Below are 23,967 nucleotides of genomic sequence, written 5' to 3'. Positions count from 1 at the left end.
ATATATATATGTAATATTATATATTATAATAACATTTACATTTCTAATATCAATAGTTTAAAAATGCTTATCTCTCTTAACAGATTTCACTTCGCGCGATGTGCAGATCATCACCTAGTTCCAAGTAAATGGTTAACAAGATTCTTTTAGCTGGATTTATCAAAATTGCAATACGGTTTGACGACCGACGTTAAAACAAATTATAGCATCACGATCTTTTCAATGAGTAAAGATTTTTTTTTTTTTTTCAATGAGTAAAGATACGATAAAGCAAGAAAGTTAAAGAAACTAAAGATACGATAACAAATTTTATTTTGCAAATGGCCATGACAGTAGAGTTGGGTGCTGTTAAGGCAACTTAGTTTACGATTGAAATATAATTAAATAACTAGATTTTGATCCGCGCTTTCAAATCGCGGATTTATTTTTGTTTTTTTTTTCAATTGACAAATATTTAGTAAATGTCACATTTTCATATATTTGTGTTTTATTTTATAAAAGACTTAAAAATTTTATTTTTATTTATCGTATTTCATTTTAAATGACTATTTATGTTAAAAAAATTAAACTTTATTTTTTTAATGAATTAAGTTGGTATAACTCTGATAAATTAATTTTATTATGGGGTTAATATTTTAATTAAAAAATTATATACTTTTAATAAAGATTTATACTTTTCAATAAAAAAATTCAATTATTTTTATGAATGCTTAAATTATATTAAGAAAAGAAAAAAATAATAATTAAGAATAGATGAAAAAAAATTATTTGAACTTGGACTCAATGGTCCAAAGGAAAAAAAAAGGTGAGAATTGAATCTGATTTTTTAATAGGCCCAAATGGCCCAAGAGAGATTTGATTTGGGCTGGATCCAAAAATAATGACCCAATATAGATTTGTTATTAATATTACTTAATTGCCCTTAATGAAACATGCAATGTTAGTGAAGGAAACATGCCCCTAAGGTAATTATGACAATAGGATCCTGCTTTAATAGTATAGATAATCACCAGCGCCTCACATATATACAAAAGTAATAATAATATTAACATCATTCATCATTTAAATATTTTTTTTTTGGGGGGGGGGGGGGGGGTATTCAATGGTTTAGGACACTAATCGTCTTCATAGGCTTAATTAACTAAACAGCTGTGTTAGAAGAATCAACCCATGTGGTATGTCTATGATTATTATATTGAAACCTGTTCTACATATACATAATTCTTTCTATTATTAGTCAGTCGATAATTACCTATGGTTCTATTCTTTTTTCTTCTCTTTAACAAATTTTAAAGGAGACCAGAGAAGCATTTATAATCTTCTTGACGAAAATAATTGATATAAATGGATTGGTTTGTATCATAAAAAGTGATACATTTCACAGAGATTAAAAAAACTGTATAATAGACTAATATATCATTATTTATTGTACGCTTAATTAAATAAAAATCTATTACATATTCAAAAAGGTAAAAATATATTTAATGTATAAAATTATATTGAAAAATGTAGAAAGACATTTTTGAAAAGAAAAAAAACTAGAGGGACACTGTTTGTGAAACAAAATGGAGTATATTTTTTATGTAGCACCGCTGTGTATTGAAGCTTATAATATGAATGACCGTGATAATCATAAGGTATTTATATAGCCTATTAGCCATACTGGTATACGGAAAGCTTGATAAAGTCATGTTGGTAATTTGCTACTACAATACTGTTTGATAAAATATTTTTTTACTATAAAAGCAGCATCTGAATAAGACTACGCAAATTATAAAGTCATTTACAATTTACAAATCCATATTATTAGATTTGAATTTTGACTATGATAAAATGACGATATTAGTATACAAACCACTAAACTTGGATTGTTTTTTAATCGAGTTTTAACGAGAATTTTTATAGTCACTAATGAATATGCAACTTCAATCGAATGTGAATATCTTTTTTGTAACATTTTTTTTTTGTAACACTAATCGAATGTGAATATATATGAATGAATTGAAGAGGTGCAGGTACAGGCACATTCAAGGCCGGTGCAGGCCGTTCGCTGTTAGAGTCTAGAGAGGTGAGTCATAGCTCTTGTCTCGGTTAATTTAGACTTTAGAGGAGAGGCTTTACATACTGTTACGTCAATATCGTCGGTCACGTTTAGCAGTTTTTTTTTTTTTTTGCCCTCTATAATATTATTTATCAAAAGGTTTATAAACATAAAGCCCAACAAACTAAAGGACACCCAAACCGAAACATACAAACCCAACTTTAAAACTAAAAAAGGCCCAAACAATGGCCCATCCAACCCAAACCGAAACAAGACTCGACAGTCCTGCTACGTGTCGAAACCACAGTGACACCGAGGACACGTGTCGGAGCCTCCCATCGCCTTCACCGCTTGGGACAACCCGCCGGACGTTCACCGGAACCGACACATCTGAACCACGATCAATGAAACCACACCGGTTTCAACCAAACTCCATCATCTTCCTCGCTTGATTCAACATCTTGGGAGAGCATCATCGGACAATCGAGATCTCATCTCAAGACTGCAAGCCACCAAACCACCCACAAATCGACTCATCTCCTCGACCGGACCTTGCGGCCGTATAACGCCATGCAAACCCGATCCAAGGCAGAACCACACAGATCTACGAAATCACCAGAGATTAAAACGTCTACCATCAATCCTCTATGACCGACATACAACATGCGACATCAATATCAGATCGAGAGACAGAGTATCGGATGAAGCACAAATTCGTAGATCGACGAAATCGGGATTAACCCGAGGACAAAGCCGACGATAGCGGGGCTGAAAAAGCCACCGCCTCCCGGAAACGTAAGCCGACGAAGTAGAAGCTGGAAGCCTCACCTTCCCAGAGACAAAGCGGACGAACACCACCGTAGATTAGGTGTCTCCGAGACCAAAACAGAGTCGATACCCACTGTTCGGAAGGGAACCACCGCGACTCTCTATCTCTCAGTCGGTCACGTCTAGCAGTTATGTTTTACTACTAAACTTTGACGACTTTTAATATAGCCTTTAAAATATATGCACTGTCATATGATTATTTTCGTTCTTTTTATTCCTTCGATGACAAAAATTAAGAAAAGCTTTGTCCCTATATGCTTCCAACGTGCATTAATAATGTGTTGGAAAATACTATTATTGTATATCCAACTCATATTAATTTTTTTTTTCTTTTTTTTATCAGAGCACATAGATTGTAAGGTGAGAATAATATAAAAATAACTACAAAATATTAGCTGGATATTTCAAAATTAACAAATTCAATCTAATAATTTTCCCTTAAATTTTAATTTTTGAATTTGAAATATCTTAGTAATTTTTACTATCATTCTTAATTAAATTATGTTTTGAGATATCACATTATATCTTTGCAAATGGAAATGCTCTTAGATTAAAAAAAAATATTCTTGTTTTTGTCAAAAAAAAAAAGAAAGAATATTTTTATTCCTAGTTTAAGTAAGGGAAATTAGGAGCAATAACCATTAAAAAAATTAATTAGGAAAATAGCCATTGCAATATCATGGCTAGAATATAGAGAGTATACTATGTACTAGTTACAATATTTACCTTTGACAATCTCAGCCACATATTTCTCTTCTCTCTCTTTTTTATTTTTTATTTGGTCACAAAATTGTTTTTCTCTAACAATTCATTTATATTTAATCACTTTAATTAATCTTTTTACAAATAATTAATGAAACTGAAATTTGTTTTTTACATTTTTTCACATATACCCGAATAATTTGTTTTGTCTGAAATGGATATATATTTCTCGAAAATATATAATCTGTTTTAAGATAAAAATATTATTCTATTTTGTTTAAAAAATATAGAATAGAAATTTAATTTTACAATATCTCTCTCCTTCCCCTTTTTCTCTCTCTATAATCTCTCTCACCCTCCCTCCAACTTTCTCTCCATATTTCTCTTTTTTTTCTTTTGTTTCTTTATATGTGTTTAGTCTTTTTCCTCTTTTTAATTTTCGCAGTTATATCCCCTATATTATAAACTATGTTCCTAATATGTAGCATAGACAGTCTATACATTATTTATATAACAATGTCATGATTTGAATACACTTATACACCATATACAATATGTAACTAGAGCTTGGACGCGCGGGTATTTATTTTTACTTTTTATATAAATGAATATTATTTAAGCATTTATTGGTTTATATTTTAAATATTTATCATATTTTAAAATATTTATAAACACAACAATCAAATAGTTTACGTGCTATAAAAAAGAGTGACCCATGTCTGATACTAAATTTTCGAGAAATATTGATCTATTGATATGTTTGAGTAATATTTCTTTTAACATGAAATTGTTTTTCAAATGTTATAAGAATTTAAATATTTTAATCAGATATGGGGCATACGGTGAGATTTAGATAAGTTAGAAAAGAATATTTGGTTATAAACATTAAACATTGTTTTATAAGTAATTCAAAGATATTTAAATTTTAATTTTTTTTTTTGAAAATAACTAATAGTAACCGAAATGGTTAAACATATGTTATACTTTTCAAAAAAGTGCATATGGTTAGTTTCATAAATTTTTTTATCCATTATGTATATTTGACTAATTCATCATTTAAGTAATCACACAAACTTGAAAAAAACTAAGAAAATTATGTTTTTCAATATCTAAAAGACCAATAGTTATACTTACTTTATTTTTTGACCCAAAAAAGTTACATTTATTTAATATTATTTTATTAGTGTTTACGATTTTAGTTTTCATCTTGTCTCTCATTTTAATTTATCCCAAATCTATTGATTACACTCCATCGCATATTTCTTATTTTTCAAGTTAAAAAAGAATTTAAACTTTATTTGAAAACAAGATTAAATAACAAACATAGTGGTTGTCCACTGGTTTTGTGGAAATTCGGTTTTCTGAGTTCAATTTACACTAGAAAAAGATTAAGCAACCGACTCTTATATCTGATCATGGAAGATAAGTCAGGCTTTAAGATCCAAATTACTTCGCGATCTATAAATATAAAAAAAAGATTAAATAATTATATGTTAGAAAGGTTGAATATTTTGATTGAGATATAATATTAATACAAACGAAAAGTTTTTAATTCAATTATTTATATATAAAATTTTACTCATTTCAATTTTCATTATGGTACTAGTCACATTAATAACAATAATTTAGGTCAAAATTTATTGATAACTTTTGATATATCGTTTTCCTCTTATAATATGTACCATCCAATTGAAAGCTCTATGCCTCTGCGTATGAAACAACAGAGCTATTTTCGCTCCTCAGAATAATACTGTCTACCAGCATGTGCATATGCTTTCCATTATACTAGTTACTAGGCACGATTTCTACAATAATTAAGACTAGCAAAGCATATTAGATACAGGAAAGTAACATCCTAGTTAGTTATTAAATTCGTGAACAAAAAAAAAAAAAAAAAAAGTTAGTTATTAAATTCAACTAAATAATTATCTATCCCTAAATAGATTATCGTATTTATGTTAAAACCTTTTTACCAAACTGGTAAAATTGGGTAAAAAATCTTAAAACAAAATTATAAATAATTTCTTAAAATTTCATGAACTCACACCAGCTTATATCAATTATCGACTTCATTTACTTGATTACTATTTTATTTTGAATCTAACTTTTTATTATTTTTTATGTATTAATTAAAATCCCGTAACCATAATTTTTTAACTAAAATAAATCGTCAAATGATGTTTTGATTAGTGGAGTAATAAATGGTACGAATTAAATATACGATCGTCATAAAAGGAAAAAAGGGTGAGAAAAAAAAATCTTGTAAAACAAAACGAAATTAAATGAAAAGAAAAGAAAACATTAAATTGAATTAAAAATCGTTGCGGTGCGTCTTCTCCCTCCTCGCTCTTTGGCAGTAGTAGTACAATAAACATTAAAACAGCTTTCTCTCTCCTCTCTCCTCTCTCCTCTCTCCCATTACTCCGATCTGACTCTCTCTCTCTCTACTCAACCTCCCATTGGCCGAGCTTGTTTGATTCTCGGAAACCCTAATTCCTCTAAACTTCGAAGCGCTCAAAGCCAGAGCAAAGTCAAATCTCGCAAACTGTTGCGGATGGTGAGAAGATGCTGCTAAAACAGTCATGATTAAAATGATGGTGATGAACGGACGAAACGACGTCGTAGACGAAGATAATGACGATTGTTTCTACGAGTCTCTCGATCGCGTTCTCTCTTCCTGCTCTTGCTCAACTTCCAACTCAGACTACGACTCCGACAGCCCCAACATCTCCGATCCGATCCACGATCCGACTCCGTTTCCACTCCCCTCCGGCTTCGAGCTGTGGAAATCGGAGCCGGAATCTGTTACCGAGAGACGAATCAGACTCTTACGCGGTTTGGGACTCAGCGACGAGCCGGATCTCCCTCCGGCGAGCCATCACCGGCCTAAGAGCCGTAGAAAAGGAATGTGCAGCTCTCATTTCGCCAGATCGGTTTCATCAGACGTCTCGATCTCAAAGCATCGCGGCCAATGCGAGAATGTCGATTCTGGTAAGCTTCGACAGTACACCGGATCTGGAAATAAGCTCAGTGATCATCATAAGTCGCGTAACGATGCGCTTGTTGGTTTCATAAGCAAAGAACCGATAGAAACAGACATTGTAGAGAAGCAAAGCTTGAATGGCAGAGATGTTGTTCTGGAGGAGCAAATGTGCACCATTAGGAATCTTGATAACGGCAAAGAGTTTGTGGTGAATGAAGTCAGAGAAGACGGAGTGTTGGAGAAGTTGAAGGAGGTAGGCACTGATCGTCAACTGACTCTGGAGGAGTTTGAGATGTGTGTTGGGACATCTCCCATCGTTCTCGAGCTGATGAGGAGGCAGAATGTTGAAGATGTTAGTAAAGACTCTGTGGATTTGAGTACTAGTGTAAGTGGAAGCAGAGTAACTAAGCATAGACGGAGAGGGAGCTGGCTAAAGAGTATCAAGAACGTTGCTAGTAGTGTGGCAGGGTACAAAGAGAGACGAAGCACCGATGATAGAGATTCACTGTCTGAGCGAGGAGGTCAGAGGTTTAGCTCTGCAACTGATGATAGCAGAGACATGTCCTTTCACGACCCTGAGAGAGTTAAGGTTAGGCAGTATGGAAAGTCATGTAAAGAACTCACTGCACTTTTCAAGAGCCAAGAGATTCAAGCTCATAAAGGGTCGATTTGGAGCATTAAGTTCAGTTTGGACGGGAGGTATCTTGCTACTGCTGGAGAGGATTGTGTTATTCAGATTTGGAAAGTTGTTGAATCGGAAAGAAAGGGGGAGCTTTTGTCGATGGATAAACTGCAAGACGATGTAAGCATAAATTTGTTCCTTTTGGCAAATGGATCTCCAGAACCCGCTTCAATGTCTCCAATGAGAAGAGGAAGAACATCTTTTAGCAGAAAATCAGTGAGCTTGGACAATGTTTTGGTTCCGGAAACAGTCTTTGGTCTTTCAGAGAAACCTGTGTGTACGTTTGTAGGGCATTTGGATGATGTACTTGATCTTTCGTGGTCAAAATCTCTGGTTGGTATAATTCCTGAGCATTTTGTTTTGCTATTGCCAACCATTACTCAAGACTTTGTACTTCCATTGTTTTTTTTTTCTTCAGAACCTGCTTTCCTCTTCTATGGACAAGACTGTTCGTCTATGGGATTTATCTAGCAAGTCATGTTTGAAAGTCTTCTCGCATAGTGACTACGGTGAGTGAATATACTTACCCTCTTCTTCCCCATCAGTGACCCTGATTTACTTTGCTACTCTCTTCTAGGAAACTAAGCATACAACGCAAGGAGAATAAATTAGCGGCTTTAATTAAGTGTTAACTCTAGTTTTGAAAGATTAGTTTGTCAAAATATTTGTGATATGAAATTTTTGTCTCAAGCGGCTCTTCCATTTCACTTCAACATAGGAAGAAAGATAACAATCTATACGTTGGTTATGTTACATAAGATTTTCTCTCATCTGGTTCTTGTTTCCTGTTCACACAGTGACATGCATCCAGTTTAATCCCGTGGATGACAATTACTTCATCAGTGGCTCGTTAGATGCAAAAGTTCGCATATGGAGCATTCCAGATCATCAAGTTGTTGACTGGAATGATCTTCATGAGATGGTCACAGCTGCCTGCTATACACCGGATGGTCAGGTACACCATTGAATTATTTCTATATAACGAGTGAGTTTGGGTTAAATTAAAATCACAAAGTACCTTAATGAAGCTCTTTTGGTTTGTAAAGGGTGCATTGGTTGGTTCATACAAGGGGACTTGTTACTTATACAATACACAAGGTATATAAACTCATTAACCATAACTCTTTCTTAGAAGTCTTCAACATCTTTTCGATCTTACTTTCTTTTTGTTGGTTATTTAGATAACAAATTGCAGCAGAGAAAGGAAATCAATCTGAAGAACAGGAAAAAGAAAGCCAATCACAAGAAAATCACTGGTTTTCAGGTAAAGCTTAAAACAACAAGCTTTTCTGTTCTTTTGATTTGTACTTACTAATGTCGGATGCTCGTACTATTCCCATGAACCAGTTTGTGGCGGGAAGTTCATCGGAAGTACTTGTCACATCTGCAGATTCACGTACACGTGTTGTTGACGGTGTTGACCTTGTTCACAAGTTTAAAGGTAAACAAACACTAAGCTAGAAAACTTTCTTCTTCGTTCTTACGCGGAGGTGGATAAGCTCAAAGTTCTTGTGTGTTCTCGCTTTGGTCTTAAAACGAAGCTAAGCGTTTAGCAAATTTCGGCTTTGCAGGATTTCGCAACACAAACAGCCAAATCTCAGCCTCACTTACATCAAACGGGAAGTTTCTAGTCTCAGCAAGCGAAGACTCTAATGTATATGTATGGAACTACGACTCAGACTCTCGTGCCGGAAGAAGCAAACGTGTCACAGTCACAAACTCGTACGAACACTTTTACTGTCGAGACGTCTCTGTGGCCGTACCTTGGCCTGGCAAAATCAGTAACAACAACAACAGCCCTGACGAGTCACCTATCACAGCCAATAACCCTCCAACACCTGTCAACGATCCAATCAACAACAAGACCGTCACCAACGGTATCATTTCGAGCGCCACAAACCGATACTTCTTCGATAGAATCTCGGCGACATGGCCAGAGGAAAAACTTTTGCTGGCTGCAAAGAACCGAGCTAGAACTAGCCCTCGCGTGAGCGTGGACATGTCTAATGGACCGCTTAACAGAAAACCGAGTGCTTCGGCTTGGTCTATGGTGATTGTGACTGGCGGTTTACGAGGCGAGATCAGAACATTTCAGAATTTTGGATTACCGGTTCGTCTATGAAGGCAAGGAAAAAGTTTTTCATAACAGCAAGCCTAAGGCAAAGTGAAAAAATATTACTTAGTAAAAACACCTTCTCTAGTCAATAGTGTATAGATTGAGAGAAGGTTGGTTCTTCCAATAACTCTCTTTTCTCACCATCCTTATTATTTTTTTCACATTTGTTCTCTAAAATTCATCTCTAGCAAGCCATATATATATATATATATAATTATTTTAAAAGAAAATTCATATACCGCAGTGTTTGAGTTGTATGTATATGACTCAGGAATAGAAATGGGCGTATGGCAATTCACACTTTGTATTATCTATACATGTAAATAATTTTGAGTAAAAGTATTTGTTTTTCAGTTCATCATTTCAATGAACAAGTTTATCCTCAGAGCAGATAGCCCATAACAAATTATATCATATTTTTGTTTCACAGCTCTTCTCACATACACAGAGATGGGAGACCCATGCAACTTATAAGTAAAGCTACGTACCATAAAACCTCTATACATTAATAATGTTAAAACTACACCAAAACTATAATTTTTTATTAATTTATAGAGATATTAATTTATCGATATACTAGTTGAACAAAAAATTTAATTTGAGATTTTAAAATTATATTATTTTATATAAATTTTTTATGTATATTAATTTATAGAGTATTAATGTAAAGAGGTACTCGGAGGAAATCTAATTCTCGTATTCTCGTTGGCTGTAAGAATATGACGTGGCTGAAACTTCATCTATAGATAATATTCTTATATATCCGCGGAAAACATCCTGTGGGGACCACCTTTCACATGTCCCAACTCGTTTAGTAAAGTGAATCTATATAAAGGCACACAAGTACACACATTTACTCTTTAACCTAACGTGACAATGGCCCTTCAAGCTGCTTCTTTGGTCTCCTCTGTCCGAAAAGACGTAATAATTCGTTTCTTTTACTTTTTCTAATCATCTCCTTAACTATCTTCTGTCTCATAGACTAATTAATATATTTTGGTTGCAGGGAAAATCAAATGCTTCATCATCATTGAAAGAGTCTAGTCTTTTTGGTGCATCACTTTCAGACCAAATTAAAGCTGATCTTGTCTCTTTCTCCTTGAGATGCAAGGTACATTTAACATAATCTCATTAGTTTTAAAATTCCTTTCTCGTTAGATATAATGAAGGATAAGACTGCTCGCAGAGGGAACAAAGGTTGAGGACCACAGGAGCAAAGATTCGAGCTCAAACAATCGTTACTTCAACCCCATCCGTCACAAGATCTACCTTCGACCGCAAGAAAACCCTTAGAAAAGGAAACGTGGTCGTCACTGGAGCTTCATCAGGGCTAAGGTGAAGCAACGGCAAAGGCATTAGCCGAGACAGGTAAATGGCACGTGATAATGGCGTGCAGAGACTTCCTCAAGGCCGAGAGAGCGGCTAAATCCGCGGGGATGCCTAAGGACAGCTACACCGTAATGCATTTTGGACTTAGCATCGTTGGACAGCGTGAGGCAGTTCGTTGATAACTTCAGGCGAGCCGAGATGCCTCTCGATGTGCTGGTCTGCAACGCCGCTATTTATCAGCCAATGGCTAATAAACCTACTTTCACTGCTGAAGGGTTTGAACTTAGCGTTGGGACGAACCATTTAGGGCACTTTCTTCTCTCAAGATTATTGATTGATGACTTGAAGAACTCTGATTATCCATCAAAACGTCTCATCATTGTTGGATCAATAACTGGTACTCTCTCCATTTTTTTCGTCATATACGTTTTAAGATTATGTACATGTAAATAGAACATTTATTTTTTACATTTCTAAACAAAAACATCAATAATGCATGATTCTACCTGATCACAATTCAGCCAATAGAAAAACAAAATACAGAATACTAAATGTTATATAACATAGAAAAGTTAATAAATTTTACAGTGAAAACTTCATATGATTTGGAATAGTATAGTTTTCTAAAACGTTAAAAGTATTAAAAACGGAGGTAGTATTAGCCAGTGATTTTATGTACGGACTACATAATCTAAACCCTAGATTCAAGTTCCTAGCCGTTTTGTTTCTTCTTGAACAGGAAACACTAATACATTGGCTGGTAACGTACTTCCCAAGGCGAATCTTGGCGATTTAAGGGGACTAGCTAGTGGATTAAACGGGCGAAACAACTCGGCGATGATAGATGGAGGAGATTTCAATGGTGCAAAGGCTTACAAAGACAGTAAAGTATGCAACATGTTGACGATGCAAGAGTTTCATAGGCGTTTTCGTGAAGAAACTGGCATCACTTTCGCTTCCCTTTACCCTGGTTGTATCGCTACTACAGGTTTGTTCAGAGAGCATATTACTCTCTTCCGTTCACTCTTCCCTCTTTTCCAGAAATACATCACCAAAGGTTACGTCCCCGAGGCTGAGGCTGGCAAAAGACTTGCACAGGTATCAAAAGTTTATATATTGCTTGTCACGCAAGAAACTTTCTTTCACATTATTGAAGTGTTAGTGTAGTCAAGTCAACCAATGTATTTATTTGTTGAAGGTGGTAGGTGATCCGAACTTGACGAAGTCTGGAGTGTACTGGAGCTGGAACAAGACCTCGGCTTCATTCGAGAATCAGTTGTCTCAAGAAGCCAGCGATGTTGAGAAGGCTCGTAGGGTTTGGGAAGTTAGCGAGAAGCTCGTGGGCTTGGCCTAAAACTTGATTTGAGTCTACTCCTGTCTTTGAAGCTTAGTCACCAAGAGAAACAAACAAAAGAGGAAACATCGAGGATCGAATAAGCCTTGACCAACTTTGAGTTTGTGTTGGCTAATTCTATTTTGTTGACAAACCAAATAAATCCCTTTTTAAAAATAAATTTGATAAATAACAATTGATTTAAGATGTTCGATATTTAAGAACCCCTAATTGATTCATCCAAAAAAAAAAAAAAAAAAAACCCCTAATTGATCATTTTCTTTATTTAGGAGTTCCAAATGCGTATTTCAAGTCATATCTTTAAATTTGATCATATATCTAAATTGGACTGAGAAAATCTTGGATTTAACATTGAGACTAATTCATGTTTCCGTTGAATCCAGTAAGCTTATTCTTTTTTTTTTGTAAATGAAAAGGGTTAAACCCGGGTCTATTAAAGACACAGACCTAACCCCCGGGTGGAGGTACAGCCCACGGATAGACCCTCTCCTGGGCATTCAAATGAGCCGAAAGCAATAGCTCATATCCGTGTGGCCAGCGGTTTCGAACCAGGGTTCGCTCCAGTAAGCTTATTCTTCTATCTCCAATATTCAAGAGTTTCTTTATTCACAATAAGACATGCATATATGGATGGTTGGTTTGTTTAGATTCTGGTTATATATAACATACAGAGTCAAATATGACTTTAAACCTTAGCAACAAATCACAGAGCAGAGAAGTCTTTGTTAAACGCAAAACAACATGAAGGACTACTGCAAAAAAAACTGAACATTTGCAAGAAATTGAAAGAGTTTGAAGAAGTATATAAAAACGTATAGACAGCATATCTTTTCGTGTCCAACGTACTTACCTAACTTAGCAAGAACAAAAAAACACAGCAAAAAGGATAGCCTGTCAGACTGCCGTGCAACCACCCCGGCAAGGATAGAATCGAGCCGAGTAACGATCCTCTACAGCACCGAACACATCCTACGATGGTCGCAGCAGTTAATCACGCTCTAATCGCACGGCCATGAACCATCAACCAGGGTTAAGGGCTTGTCTCTTTAGAGATCAAGAACACAGAGGTACGGCCTATAGAACAGATCCTGTTCAAGTAAGGTCGTGACCATCATCGCTCGTTCAGCCTAACATATACTACGAGTTTCTTCGCCAAAGCAGCGATGTGGGATGCTAATCCAGATGAAAAACAATACTTTTGTAAGACCATAGATGGGTGAAGGCCCAGGAGGTATTTAACGCCTATCTATATGTGTCAAAACTCAAAGTTACACAAAATAGTCCTAATTAATTAACAAATTTTGTAGAAATCATCTGGTTTAGCAAAAGTATAGTAACAGAGTTGAAGCATGAGAACAAAACAAAACACAACAAGAATTTTCATATTAATAAAAGGTAGTGAAAGATTTGTTTGCATTGTTCACCAATTCATTAACTGATACACTAACCAACCTCTGAGCAAAGAACATTTAAGGAACATATACATAAAAAAGCTTAGCTACACTATATTAAAATCAAGGCAAGTAAAGGAATGAATGTTTGATATCCAAGTGAGAAATTGTGATATATAAACTCTCAGCTTTTTAAACTATTGTAAGTTTTCAATGACCTCAAACTCGGTTCACTAAAATCTTTTGTCACTCAAATCACAAGCAAATCACTTCAATATTATCCGCTGTCTTAGAGAATCTTTCAGCTGAGACTGTCAAAAGCTTGTTAAGAGACATGTTTTCACCTCTGCTCTTCAGCTTTTCTTCATACCGGTGCTTGATCCTGCTATCAAGCTTGTACCCAAGAAACGCAGGGAAAGCCAAAAGCTCCTCCACTTCACGACCCATGTACTCGATCAAATACTCCAGTTTCTCCTCTAAAGAAGTAAGACTATACTGCAGGACTTGAGGATGCTTTGTGCTCATAGCTAGAATGTCTTCAAGCGAAAGACCGTAACTCAAGTACAGTCCAATCACCCTCTGCATATTGTCAGAGCTAGTTCTGGTCACAGCCCCCATCGCAAACGCCAGCTCCCTTGTTCTATGCTTGTATCCAATCTTCACCAGAAACCCTAGTTTATGCGAGAGGTTGTCTTCTGATAGAGCTAGAAACAACGGCGCTTTACTCAAGAACTTGAACATGCCGGGGGAATCAAACCCAGACTGTTTAAGGAACTCTATCCTCGGCCTCAGTTTCCTCTCTTTACTAGTGCTGATCACGTTAGGGAACACATGAACAATCTTAAACACTTGCTCGCTCGTCAAGCCAGCAAAAGACTTGAGGAACTCAACGTGGCTGTTCATATGGTCAACGCTGTAACTCAGTATAGCAGGTAGTCTACGTAGCACGGTTCCAGTGGCGAAGTCGTCTTCCCCGCTGAGATTCCTAATGAACTCAACCCTAGGAATCAACTGAGTATCCAAGTCACTGTTGAGGATAACTGGCCGCCTCGCAATGATACCGATTCCACCAAAAGGTTCCAAGTAACTAATCAATCTCTCAATGTCTTCAACTGATTTCTGATACATGAGTTTATTCAGGTACACTTTGCTCAACACGTAAGAGATCTTTTCTTTAGGTATCCCATGGTGGATAAGCAGCCTCACCTTCTGGTTGAAACTAAGCAAGAAAGAAGTGTCTGACACAGCGAGTATGCGTTCCACTAGCTCAGGGTCAAGCCTTCCTTCGAGCTCGCCAACCAAGAAGGTAATAACGAGATCTAACTCTTCTGAGGTCAATAAAGAAGGGCACTTTGCAATCAAACCTTGAAGCGCGAAGCCATCGAGTTTCAGAGACTGAAGAGAAGCGACACGAGCGCTGATCTTATCCAAAGGCGTCGACTTTACATCTGGGTTCTTCGCCAGAATCATCTCCGTTTCTTCCTCTTTAAACCCAATATCTCGGAAAAGCGAAAACAGAGATTCTGCAAAGGAAGAAGGTGAGACTTATAATACGCACACCAAGTGTTCGCGAATATGCTTCAGAGAGGGAAATGCATAGGAAGTACGAAAATTCACCTACCTATTTGAGTTTCCCCATCAATCGTACAAGTAAGGCAGTTACATCGGTGAATATGAGCGGTTTCCCGACGTTGTAAGCAGCAGACAAACAACGGCCGTAACTCAGGCTTAAATGTAGAAGCAGGGAAGCTTCCATGGGAAAAGAGAGATGTCGCAGGGGGGAAATGAAGCCGGAGACTAATGGGCGGTGAGAAGAGGGAAACAGAGCAAGAGACGAGGGATAAGATGACCATGGCGATATCCAAAAACGGAGGTTTCTGATTTGGGGTTCACATCCACATTCAACATCCACATTCAACGGTCGTATTGGATTCCAGCTTGGTTTTGATTGAAGCTTTGACATCCACTTTTGTAATTGGTATAGGGCCTGGGTGAGAAATAATAGTATGGGGCTTGGGATAACAAGTCCACAATGATTAGCTTATCAGTTTATCACCGCTAAATTGTTTTTTACTTTATGATCTTTACCCGGAAAAAATGAAATAGATGCAGAAAAATGAACTATATACAGGATTTTTATCACCAATATTTTTATTGATTAAAAGAAAATTACTTACATAGGTTACTAACTAACTAATGATACAGAATACAAAGGAGATAAAATTTTGATTTACAAATTTATTCATTCTACAGTTTTTTTTATAAGTCTATGAACACCCTTCTTCTGCCCATAATTTTTTCCGTCAAAATAAATTTTATTAATACTAAAACAGGAAACTGAGTCTATGAAGTGATTTATAAAGATTTGGCAGACAATACGCCACAGAAAACTCATATTTCGGCTGATAGGTCAAATATTTGTTCGTTACCATTTTGATGGGGGTATCTCTCATAATTCATAAACCATCTCCAGTTTGAATAGTTGACTTTTAAAGTAAGCAAGTCAAAGAATTCTGAAGCAAAGTTTAACATTAAAAAAATGTGATTATTGTTAATGTAAATGTTAGGATGTAAATTATAATTTATGAAAATTAAACCCTTTCAGAAAAATATATTTTGTTGTAAAAAAAAAGAAAAATTAAACTCTTTTTTCTCGAGTTTTCAAAGGACGGTACTACAGGAATGCTTCACCCCTGGAACCGATCCGTTCATACTCCCCGTCATATGGCTGGAGGAGTATTATATCTGTTAGATCTTTGGTTTGTAAAGGACTAATTAAACGGATAGGAACGGGGTCATCTATCTCTGTGTGGAACGACCCTTGGATCCCATCCACTCGCCCGAGACCAGCAAACAAAAACCTTCTTCACAGTAACCCATACATTACAGTGGATTCTCTTATTCATTCGGAATCCCGTACATGGAATTTATCGGCTATTAGGACTTTGGTGGACCCTGAGGATGTTCAAATCATTGCAAGTATTCCTTTGAGTAGAAATCAGATGGAAGATAGAAATGGATGGCATTTCACTAACAACGGAAAATATACAGTACATTCTGGGTATCAAGTGGAACGAGTCTATCCAGATAAGGAAAAACCACCGGAATTTTATGGACCAACGGTGGATATACTTAAAGCCTATTGCTGGAAAGTGAAGTGTCCCCCGAAGATAAAGCATTTCTTATGGCAATTACTATCAGGATGTATAGCGGTTATGAAAAATATAAAAGCAAGAGAAATACAAGGAGATATATGTTGTACACGATGCGGAGATCAGGAGGAATCAATTAACCATGTGTTCTTTGAATGTCCTCCAGCACGACAAGTGTGGGCGCTATCTAAGATACCATCGAACCCAAATATCTTTCCTATGAGCTCCATCTTCGCCAATATGGATCATCTCTTTTGGAGAGTTAATCCAAAAATGGATGACTATCAGTTCGCATGGATATTATGATATAAATGGAAAGGTCGGAATAACAAAGTATTTAGCAATATTGATATTGATCCGAGGGAAACCCTCAAAATAGCAGAATTGGAATCAACACTTTGGGCTGAGGCACATGTATTAAGAAATCAGCGGCTGGTACAGGAAGTACAGAGAAACCCCATTCAAGCGAACTCAGGAAGATGGTGTTTTATAGATGGCTCGTGGAAAGATAAGGATCTTTTTTCAGGGCAAGGCTGGTTTAGTACTTTACCGGGTTTTGATGGTTTGTTAGGGGCAAGAAATGTACGGGCATGTCTATCATCTCTGCATTCAGAGGTGGAGGCATTGATATGGGCAATGGAATGTATGAGGAATTTAAGACAGTTTCATGTTACGTTTGCAACAGATTGTTCTCAATTGGTGAAGATGGTTTCGGAACCGGAAGAATGGCCAGCATTTGGAACCTATATGGAAGACATCAAGCTTTTAAGAAGAAGCTTTCTCAACTCGGAAATCATTCATGTACCCAGGACGGCGAACCTAAAGGCGGATAGCTTAGCACGCAGTGCCCGGCAACAATCGTCTTTCGTTGTACACATGGATGCAGAGTTACCAATTTGGTTTATAGAGTCTACATGAGTCTGTGATTGTTTGCTGTCAAAAAAAAAAAAAAAAAATATATATATATATATATATATATTTTAATGAAACATGAGAAAATCAACAGTTAAATATGGAAGACCCCACCAACATTTTTTCTTTCTTCTGCTCCATTAATACAGTGTGTAGGAATTTTCGCTAGTCATTTACATCCTAAGTCATATTTTGAGTTTGTGTTACACTATAGGTCACATGTTACTACTTGGACACTTTCTTTAACCTTTTCAATTCATTTCTAACTAAAACATAACTGAATCATATCAGTAGGATCCACTCATTTATTTCATCTTCTTCATCATTTTTTCTAACTGAGTTTCAGACCACCTTTGCAAGAATGATGGATGAGTTTCTGACCGCCGGTGAACCTCAGCTGATCTCGAGCTGAGTTCGATCACGAAACTGTCGCAGTACTTCTCCTCCCCGTGAAATCAACACACACAGATTCCTCCTCCACGTCGTACTCTGCAATTCATCTTCCTTGGCACAACACAAGTAGCTCGTGGTGGTTGTGATACATGAAATCTGCCGCAGTTGCCGTCGTTTTAGCTGCTCAGTGAAGCTTGAACAACAATGGCCAAATATCACAAAAAGCTTACTATTTTTGAAATCTGAAGTTAAAAAATCAAATTATAAATGATAAAACTACAATTTTGAAGTGTAACCTACAACTAAAACATGGAATAATAAAAGATTATGTGAAAGAAATAAATGGCGGCCGCAAAAAATGGTTGCAGAAAACCCTAAAAATCTGGAGAAGACGATGACATATTTACTAAAATGCCATTTATTAAAAAATTGAAAAATAAATAAAAAGGCATGTACACTTTCATGCCAGTACACATGGGTAATAACGTGTATGTACACTATTATATTATGGTATCGTGCAGCTAGTTGTGATGGTGTGTACAGAAATGTAATTGAATGTTTTGAAATGTAAATATTGTGCTGAATTATACCTCTTGGAGGCAGCGATGCAGGATACAGTGTAGTGTGTGTTTACTAGTTGGTGTGTCCACCTTTTTTGATGTCCATATGTACACCAATCTCATCGTGTACAAGCACCTGATCGTTCTGTCATGGAATATATGTACATATCGTTATCATGGATAAACTCAAGTTTCTTACGTAAAAACAAATGTGTACACTAACACGTAATATATAATAAATGTGATAATTGAGAATAGTTATGGCAGACCAAATATCACATGTGTACATTAACACATTCAAATTGAGGATTTGGGTGTTTTGGAAAGCTTTGTTATGGTGTACATTAACACGTGTATACATGTGACTTGGATTGTGCACATGTGTACAATCATGTATATGTACAACTAGGAATGTGTACATATGTGATGTGTACACAATACTAGATGAATGTTTTGACATGTATATGTTGTGGTTTGTTGATGTAGGAGGCATGAGCCGGTAATACAAGAATGTCAAATGAAGAAGTTGTGTGTTTCAAGCTTGAATTGAAGCTATTTTAAATGTCAGCGACTTATCACTAGTGTATGACACTAAGATCTTTTTGGATGTTTTTTTGGTATGTAACGAGAAGTAGCAGCTATGACTGTTGATTGTAAATAAAACTAAGCGTGTTTGAAATATGTTTTTCTTTGTGTATTATAAGGAAATTGTGAAATATGTATAGTTGTACACGAGATCGGGTGTACACATGGATGTGTTCGATTTTGTTGTACACATTTCATTAATGAAGGAAAATTACGAAATAATCTCGTCTTCTTCTTTTGCCATTGTCGACCAGAAACCCTAATCAGTGCTTTTCTCGCCTATTTTTCACGATTCTTTACATTCCACACTTGTTTTTTTTATGTATTTTGTCCAGATCTGATAGATTTCAATCCTAATTCATGGTTTTAAATTTAAAATTTCGAACAAAAGTTTTTTTTAGTTTTTGATTTGCTGAACGTTTTGTTCCAAATTGCCACGGCTGAGTGCCACCTTCTTGATGACGCCGTCCAATGACAAGACCTCACATCGATCTATTGAAAAAGAATTGAAAAAGATAATCGATGAAAACCTCAGAGCCATCTTTTGAATAAAGAGTCTGTAGAAGCCCATCAATAAAAAAAAATTTATAAAAGAGAGTTCATAATGAATAAAATAAGAGAGAGGTGATAGTAGGTCCTACTGTTTTCTAGATAGTTCTAGATAGTTCTGTTTTAACTTGAAAAACTTAAAAAGAAATGTGAAGAAGTCAAGAAAAAATGTCTGGGTAGAAGGAAGTGACTTATTATGTTATTATAAAGATGAAAAGTGAACCACAATGTAACTATTTCTTTTCGTTAACGTGGATGAGTTAATGCCGCGTAATGGCAGTGAACAAAATTCCATAGTCAACTCTTCCAAAAAGTCAAATTTTATACAATTCCATAGTCAAGTCCAAATCTACACAATTTACACAGCGTTACGGTAAAATCGGTGTTTTTAAATCAGACCAACATGGCAATTAGACCAAATTCAACTATGAACTAAATATATGATTCTGACTAAACTCAGATTTGTCCGTTTGTACGACCATACAGCATGAATATCTAATTTTCATTATAAGCAGTATGTTTGGCACCAATAAACAGATCCTAGAAAATTAGTCAATTAAATCTTATCAATCTGCCTCCAACTTATTTAAAAAAACCATTAAAACAACTAGAAGCCCAAAATAGAACAAAATAAGTGAATTTATTCAAATTTAATAAATGTCTATAAACTTTAATGTATTCACATTTAATATTGGGTAATTCTTTAGATCATTTTCAAGTTTTGATCACAAAAATAGACCACAAGGAGAAAAATGACCAAAATATTTCATTTAATAGGTAAAAAGACTCTAATACCTTAGATATATAAAAATAATAATAAAATAAAAAAAGTAAAAAAAAAATAATTTTTTTTTATAGCTTTAGATTATATGTTTTCAAATTCGAAATTTTTTATAAATTTTTTTTTTTAATTTTTTTTCGAAATTTTTTATTTATTTATTTTTTCAAATTTTCTTTTTGTAATTTGAAAATACTTTCTGAAACTATTTTTAAAATTTTTATTTTCAAATTTTTAATATTTATTTTTTATTTTATAAAATTTTAAATCTCAATCCCAAATCTCCACCCCCTCAACTCTAAACCCTAAAGTTTGGATTAGTTAACCCTAAGAGTATAAGTGTATATTTACTTCTTTAATAAAACATTTTGGTCATTTTGATCATTAGGGTCTATATTTGTGACATAAACTTTTTTAGTGTTATCTATACTATTATTTAAAAAGTGATTTAGCTTACTTGTCATGTTTTCTATGATTTTAGGATATTTTGTTTATTTGTCATGTTTTCAAAAATTTTAGTTAATAATTTTCTTATTTGTCATATTTTAATTAATTTAATTGAATCATTAGTTTAAATAATCGATCTATATTACTATTTAAAACTTAAAAATCATCATCAATATAAATATTTGATATTATTTTATTTATTGTAAACTAAATGCATAATGTTTGACTTTACCGATTATATAATATTTAACGTTAAGTTTATAAACCCTTGATTTTGTTTTAGTGGATGTTAGCGTCAGTAGATATATGTATATACATATTTCTGTTCATTGATGGACATAATGAAATCTTTGATTTTGCTATACGTATTGATGTTCATTTACTATTTTGAAACTCTTGATTTTGTAATACGAATTGACATGTTCATTGACTCTTGAGGTTTAATAGTTAGTTATACTATTATATTATTATTATAAAATAACTTATGATTTTATAGTATTGAGAAATTTAAATAAAGGCAAAAATTTATACCCGTAGGAGAAGATAACACTGATAACAAGAGAAGATGTGTTATTAGAAGTAGAAGGAATTGTGTGTTACAAACGATCGGAACGATCGTTTATATAGAAATGAAAAAGTGAAGTTACTGTGCACGCATAGTGATAGTGGGTTCCACAACGTTTATAATGTCAAAAATTTCGGCCGTAAATATTGACGTTTGATTCTTTTTACGTTTATAACACTCCCCCTTGGAGACCAGTGTCACTATCGCTTCTTGCTTAACGTCTATGTTGCCTCGTTAAAAACCTTTCTAGGAAAACCCAATGGGAAAAACCATAGTAAGGTAAAAAGAGTACAACTACGTAAGCTCCCCCTCGAATGAGCAGTCACAGATCCTTCTGATGACGCATTCCAATGTTATGGACATGTTTTCTGAATACTGAAGTCGGAAGTGATTTTGTGAAGAGGTCAGCTGCATTGTCGCATGATTGGACATATCTTACTTCAATCTCTTTCTTCTTCACGAGCTCTTGAGTGTATGAGAAGAAGTTCGGATGAATATGCTTCGTTCTATCGCTTTTGATATATCCGTCCTTTGTTTGAGCAACACATGCTGCATTATCTTCATATAAAATAGTTGGTTCTATATTTTCGTCAATTCCACTGCTTGAACAGATGTGTCGGCTTATTGATCTTAGCCATACACATTCTCTACTTGCTTCATGGAGTGCAATGATCTCAACATGATTTGAAGAAGTAGCCACGAGCGTTTGTTTCTGAGAACGCCAAGATATAGCATTGCCTCCAATCGTGAAAACGTATCCTGTTTGTGATCGAGCTTTGTGTGGATCTGAAAGATATCCTGCATCTGCAAAACCAACCATTTGACCTTTTGAGCTTTTAGGATAAAACAAGCATAAATCAATGGTCCCTTGGAGATAACGAAAAACATGCTTAATCTCATTCCAATGTCTTCGAGTTGGGGATGAGCTGAATCTTGCCAAAAGATTCACAGCAAATGATATATCAGGCCGTGTACAATTTGCAAGGTACATCAGTGCTCCAATTGCACTTAGATATGGTACTTCCGGACCAAGTATCTCTTCTTTCTCCTCAGGTGGTCGAAATGGATCACTTTCAATATTAAGTGACCTAACGACCATCGGGGTGCTAAGTGGAGTTGATTTATCCATGTTAAATCGTTTCAACACTCTTTTAGTGTATGTGGATTGATGCACAAATATACCATTTTGTGAATGTTCTATTTGTAGGCCAAGACAATATTGTGTCTGTCCAAGATCTTTCATCTCAAATTCTCCTTTGAGATAGTCTGATGCCTTTTGTATTTCCTTTTGAGTTCCGATAATGTTAAGATCATCAACATATACCGCGATTATTACAAATCCGGATATTGTTTTCTTGATGAAAACACATGGGCATATAGGATCATTTACGTATCCTTCTTTTATTAAATGATCACTAAGACGATTGTACCACATACGTCCAGATTGCTTTAACCCATATAATGAACTTTGCAATTTTATTGCACATAATTCTTTAGGTTTGGAACTTAATGCTTCTGGCATTTTAAATCCATCAGGAACTTTCATGTAGATATCAATATCTAATGATCCATATAGATAAGCTGTAACAACATCCATGAGACGCATCTCTAGATTTTTATCAGCTGCTAGACTCATCAGGAATCTAAACGTGATTGCATCCATAACTGGAGAATACGTTTCTTCATAATCGATTCCAGGTCTTTGAGAAAAACCTTGAGCCACTAGACGAGCTTTGTATCTCGTAACCTCATTTTTCTCATTTCGCTTTCGAACGAAAACCCATTTGTACCCAACTGGTCTCACATCTTCAGGTGTGAGTACAATAGATCCAAACACTTTTCGTTTGTTAAGCGAATCAAGTTCGATTTGTATTGCTTCTTTCCATTTATTCCAATCATGTCTCTTTTGACATTCATATATGGATTTTGGTTCTGGATCATCGGTATCTCCATTTACCTCATTTGACATAAGATATGAGAAAACATCACCAATGTCATCATTTTCATTCCTTTTCCATATCCTTTTATTATGGATGTAATTAATAGAAATCTCATGATTATCTTTCGATTCATGATGCTCTGATTCATCAGAGTCCTTATCATTTATTTCTTCCAAAATATTTTCTGCTATTTTGGGTGCATCATATATTTCAGCTTTCTTCTGTTTCCTAGGATTCTTATCCTTAGAACCAACAGGTCTACCACGCTTCAGGCGTGTTTTTGGCTCTCGTGTGTCATCCTCCTTTTCTTGTTCATTTGGCATTTTGATACGAGCAGGAGCATTTGCAGCTGGTATATGAGATTTAGTTACCGTCTTGGTATCTGCAAATGCATCAGGTAGCTGGTTAGCTATACTCTGTAAATGCATAATTCGTCGAACTTCTAGTTCTGACTCTTTAGTAGGAGGATCAAGATATAACAATGATGGTACACTCCATTTTATATCACTTCCAACATTTTTGTTTTCTCCCCCTAGAACTGGGAATACATTTTCGTCAAAATGACAATCAGCAAAACGTGCTGTAAAGACGTCACCAGTCTGTGGTTCTAGGTATCTTATAATTGATGGAGAGTCACAACCAACATATATTCCCAACCTT

General features: G+C 35.2%; 2 protein-coding genes, 1 non-coding gene and 1 pseudogene across 3 annotated transcripts; 2 read left to right on the top strand and 2 right to left on the bottom strand.

Annotated features, from left to right (window-relative positions):
- Positions 1-5,904: 5,904 nt before the first annotated feature.
- On the top strand, positions 5,905-9,515 carry LOC106392971 (WD repeat-containing protein 44). The gene is made up of 7 exons (XM_013833732.3): positions 5,905-7,569; positions 7,655-7,745; positions 8,034-8,191; positions 8,283-8,334; positions 8,418-8,500; positions 8,584-8,677; positions 8,808-9,515. The coding sequence occupies exons 1-7, from the start codon at positions 6,154-6,156 to the stop codon at positions 9,356-9,358; spliced, it is 2,445 nt and encodes an 814-aa protein (XP_013689186.2). The 5' UTR covers positions 5,905-6,153; the 3' UTR covers positions 9,359-9,515.
- A 412-nt stretch (positions 9,516-9,927) lies between these two features.
- On the top strand, positions 9,928-12,219 carry LOC106434503 (annotated as a pseudogene).
- Positions 12,220-12,923: 704 nt separating this feature from the next.
- On the bottom strand, positions 12,924-13,141 carry LOC125593776. The gene has a single exon (XR_007329668.1). It is a non-coding gene; the product is annotated as a small nucleolar RNA U3 (small nucleolar RNA).
- Positions 13,142-13,516: 375 nt separating this feature from the next.
- Positions 13,517-15,423, bottom strand: BNAC09G30580D (transcription termination factor MTERF8, chloroplastic). The gene is made up of 2 exons (XM_013833727.3): positions 15,048-15,423; positions 13,517-14,949 (listed from the first exon to the last, which is right to left on the bottom strand). Exons 1-2 carry the CDS (start codon positions 15,277-15,279, stop codon positions 13,682-13,684), a joined length of 1,500 nt encoding a protein of 499 aa, XP_013689181.1. The 5' UTR covers positions 15,280-15,423; the 3' UTR covers positions 13,517-13,681.
- Positions 15,424-23,967: the final 8,544 nt, after the last annotated feature.

This window comes from Brassica napus, chromosome C9 (genome assembly GCF_020379485.1).
Source record: "Brassica napus cultivar Da-Ae chromosome C9, Da-Ae, whole genome shotgun sequence".
In the NCBI taxonomy this organism is placed as follows: domain Eukaryota; kingdom Viridiplantae; phylum Streptophyta; class Magnoliopsida; order Brassicales; family Brassicaceae; genus Brassica; species Brassica napus.
The sequence above is the reverse complement of the archived record's forward strand: the minus strand, read 5'-3'. Positions and strand labels throughout refer to the sequence as shown.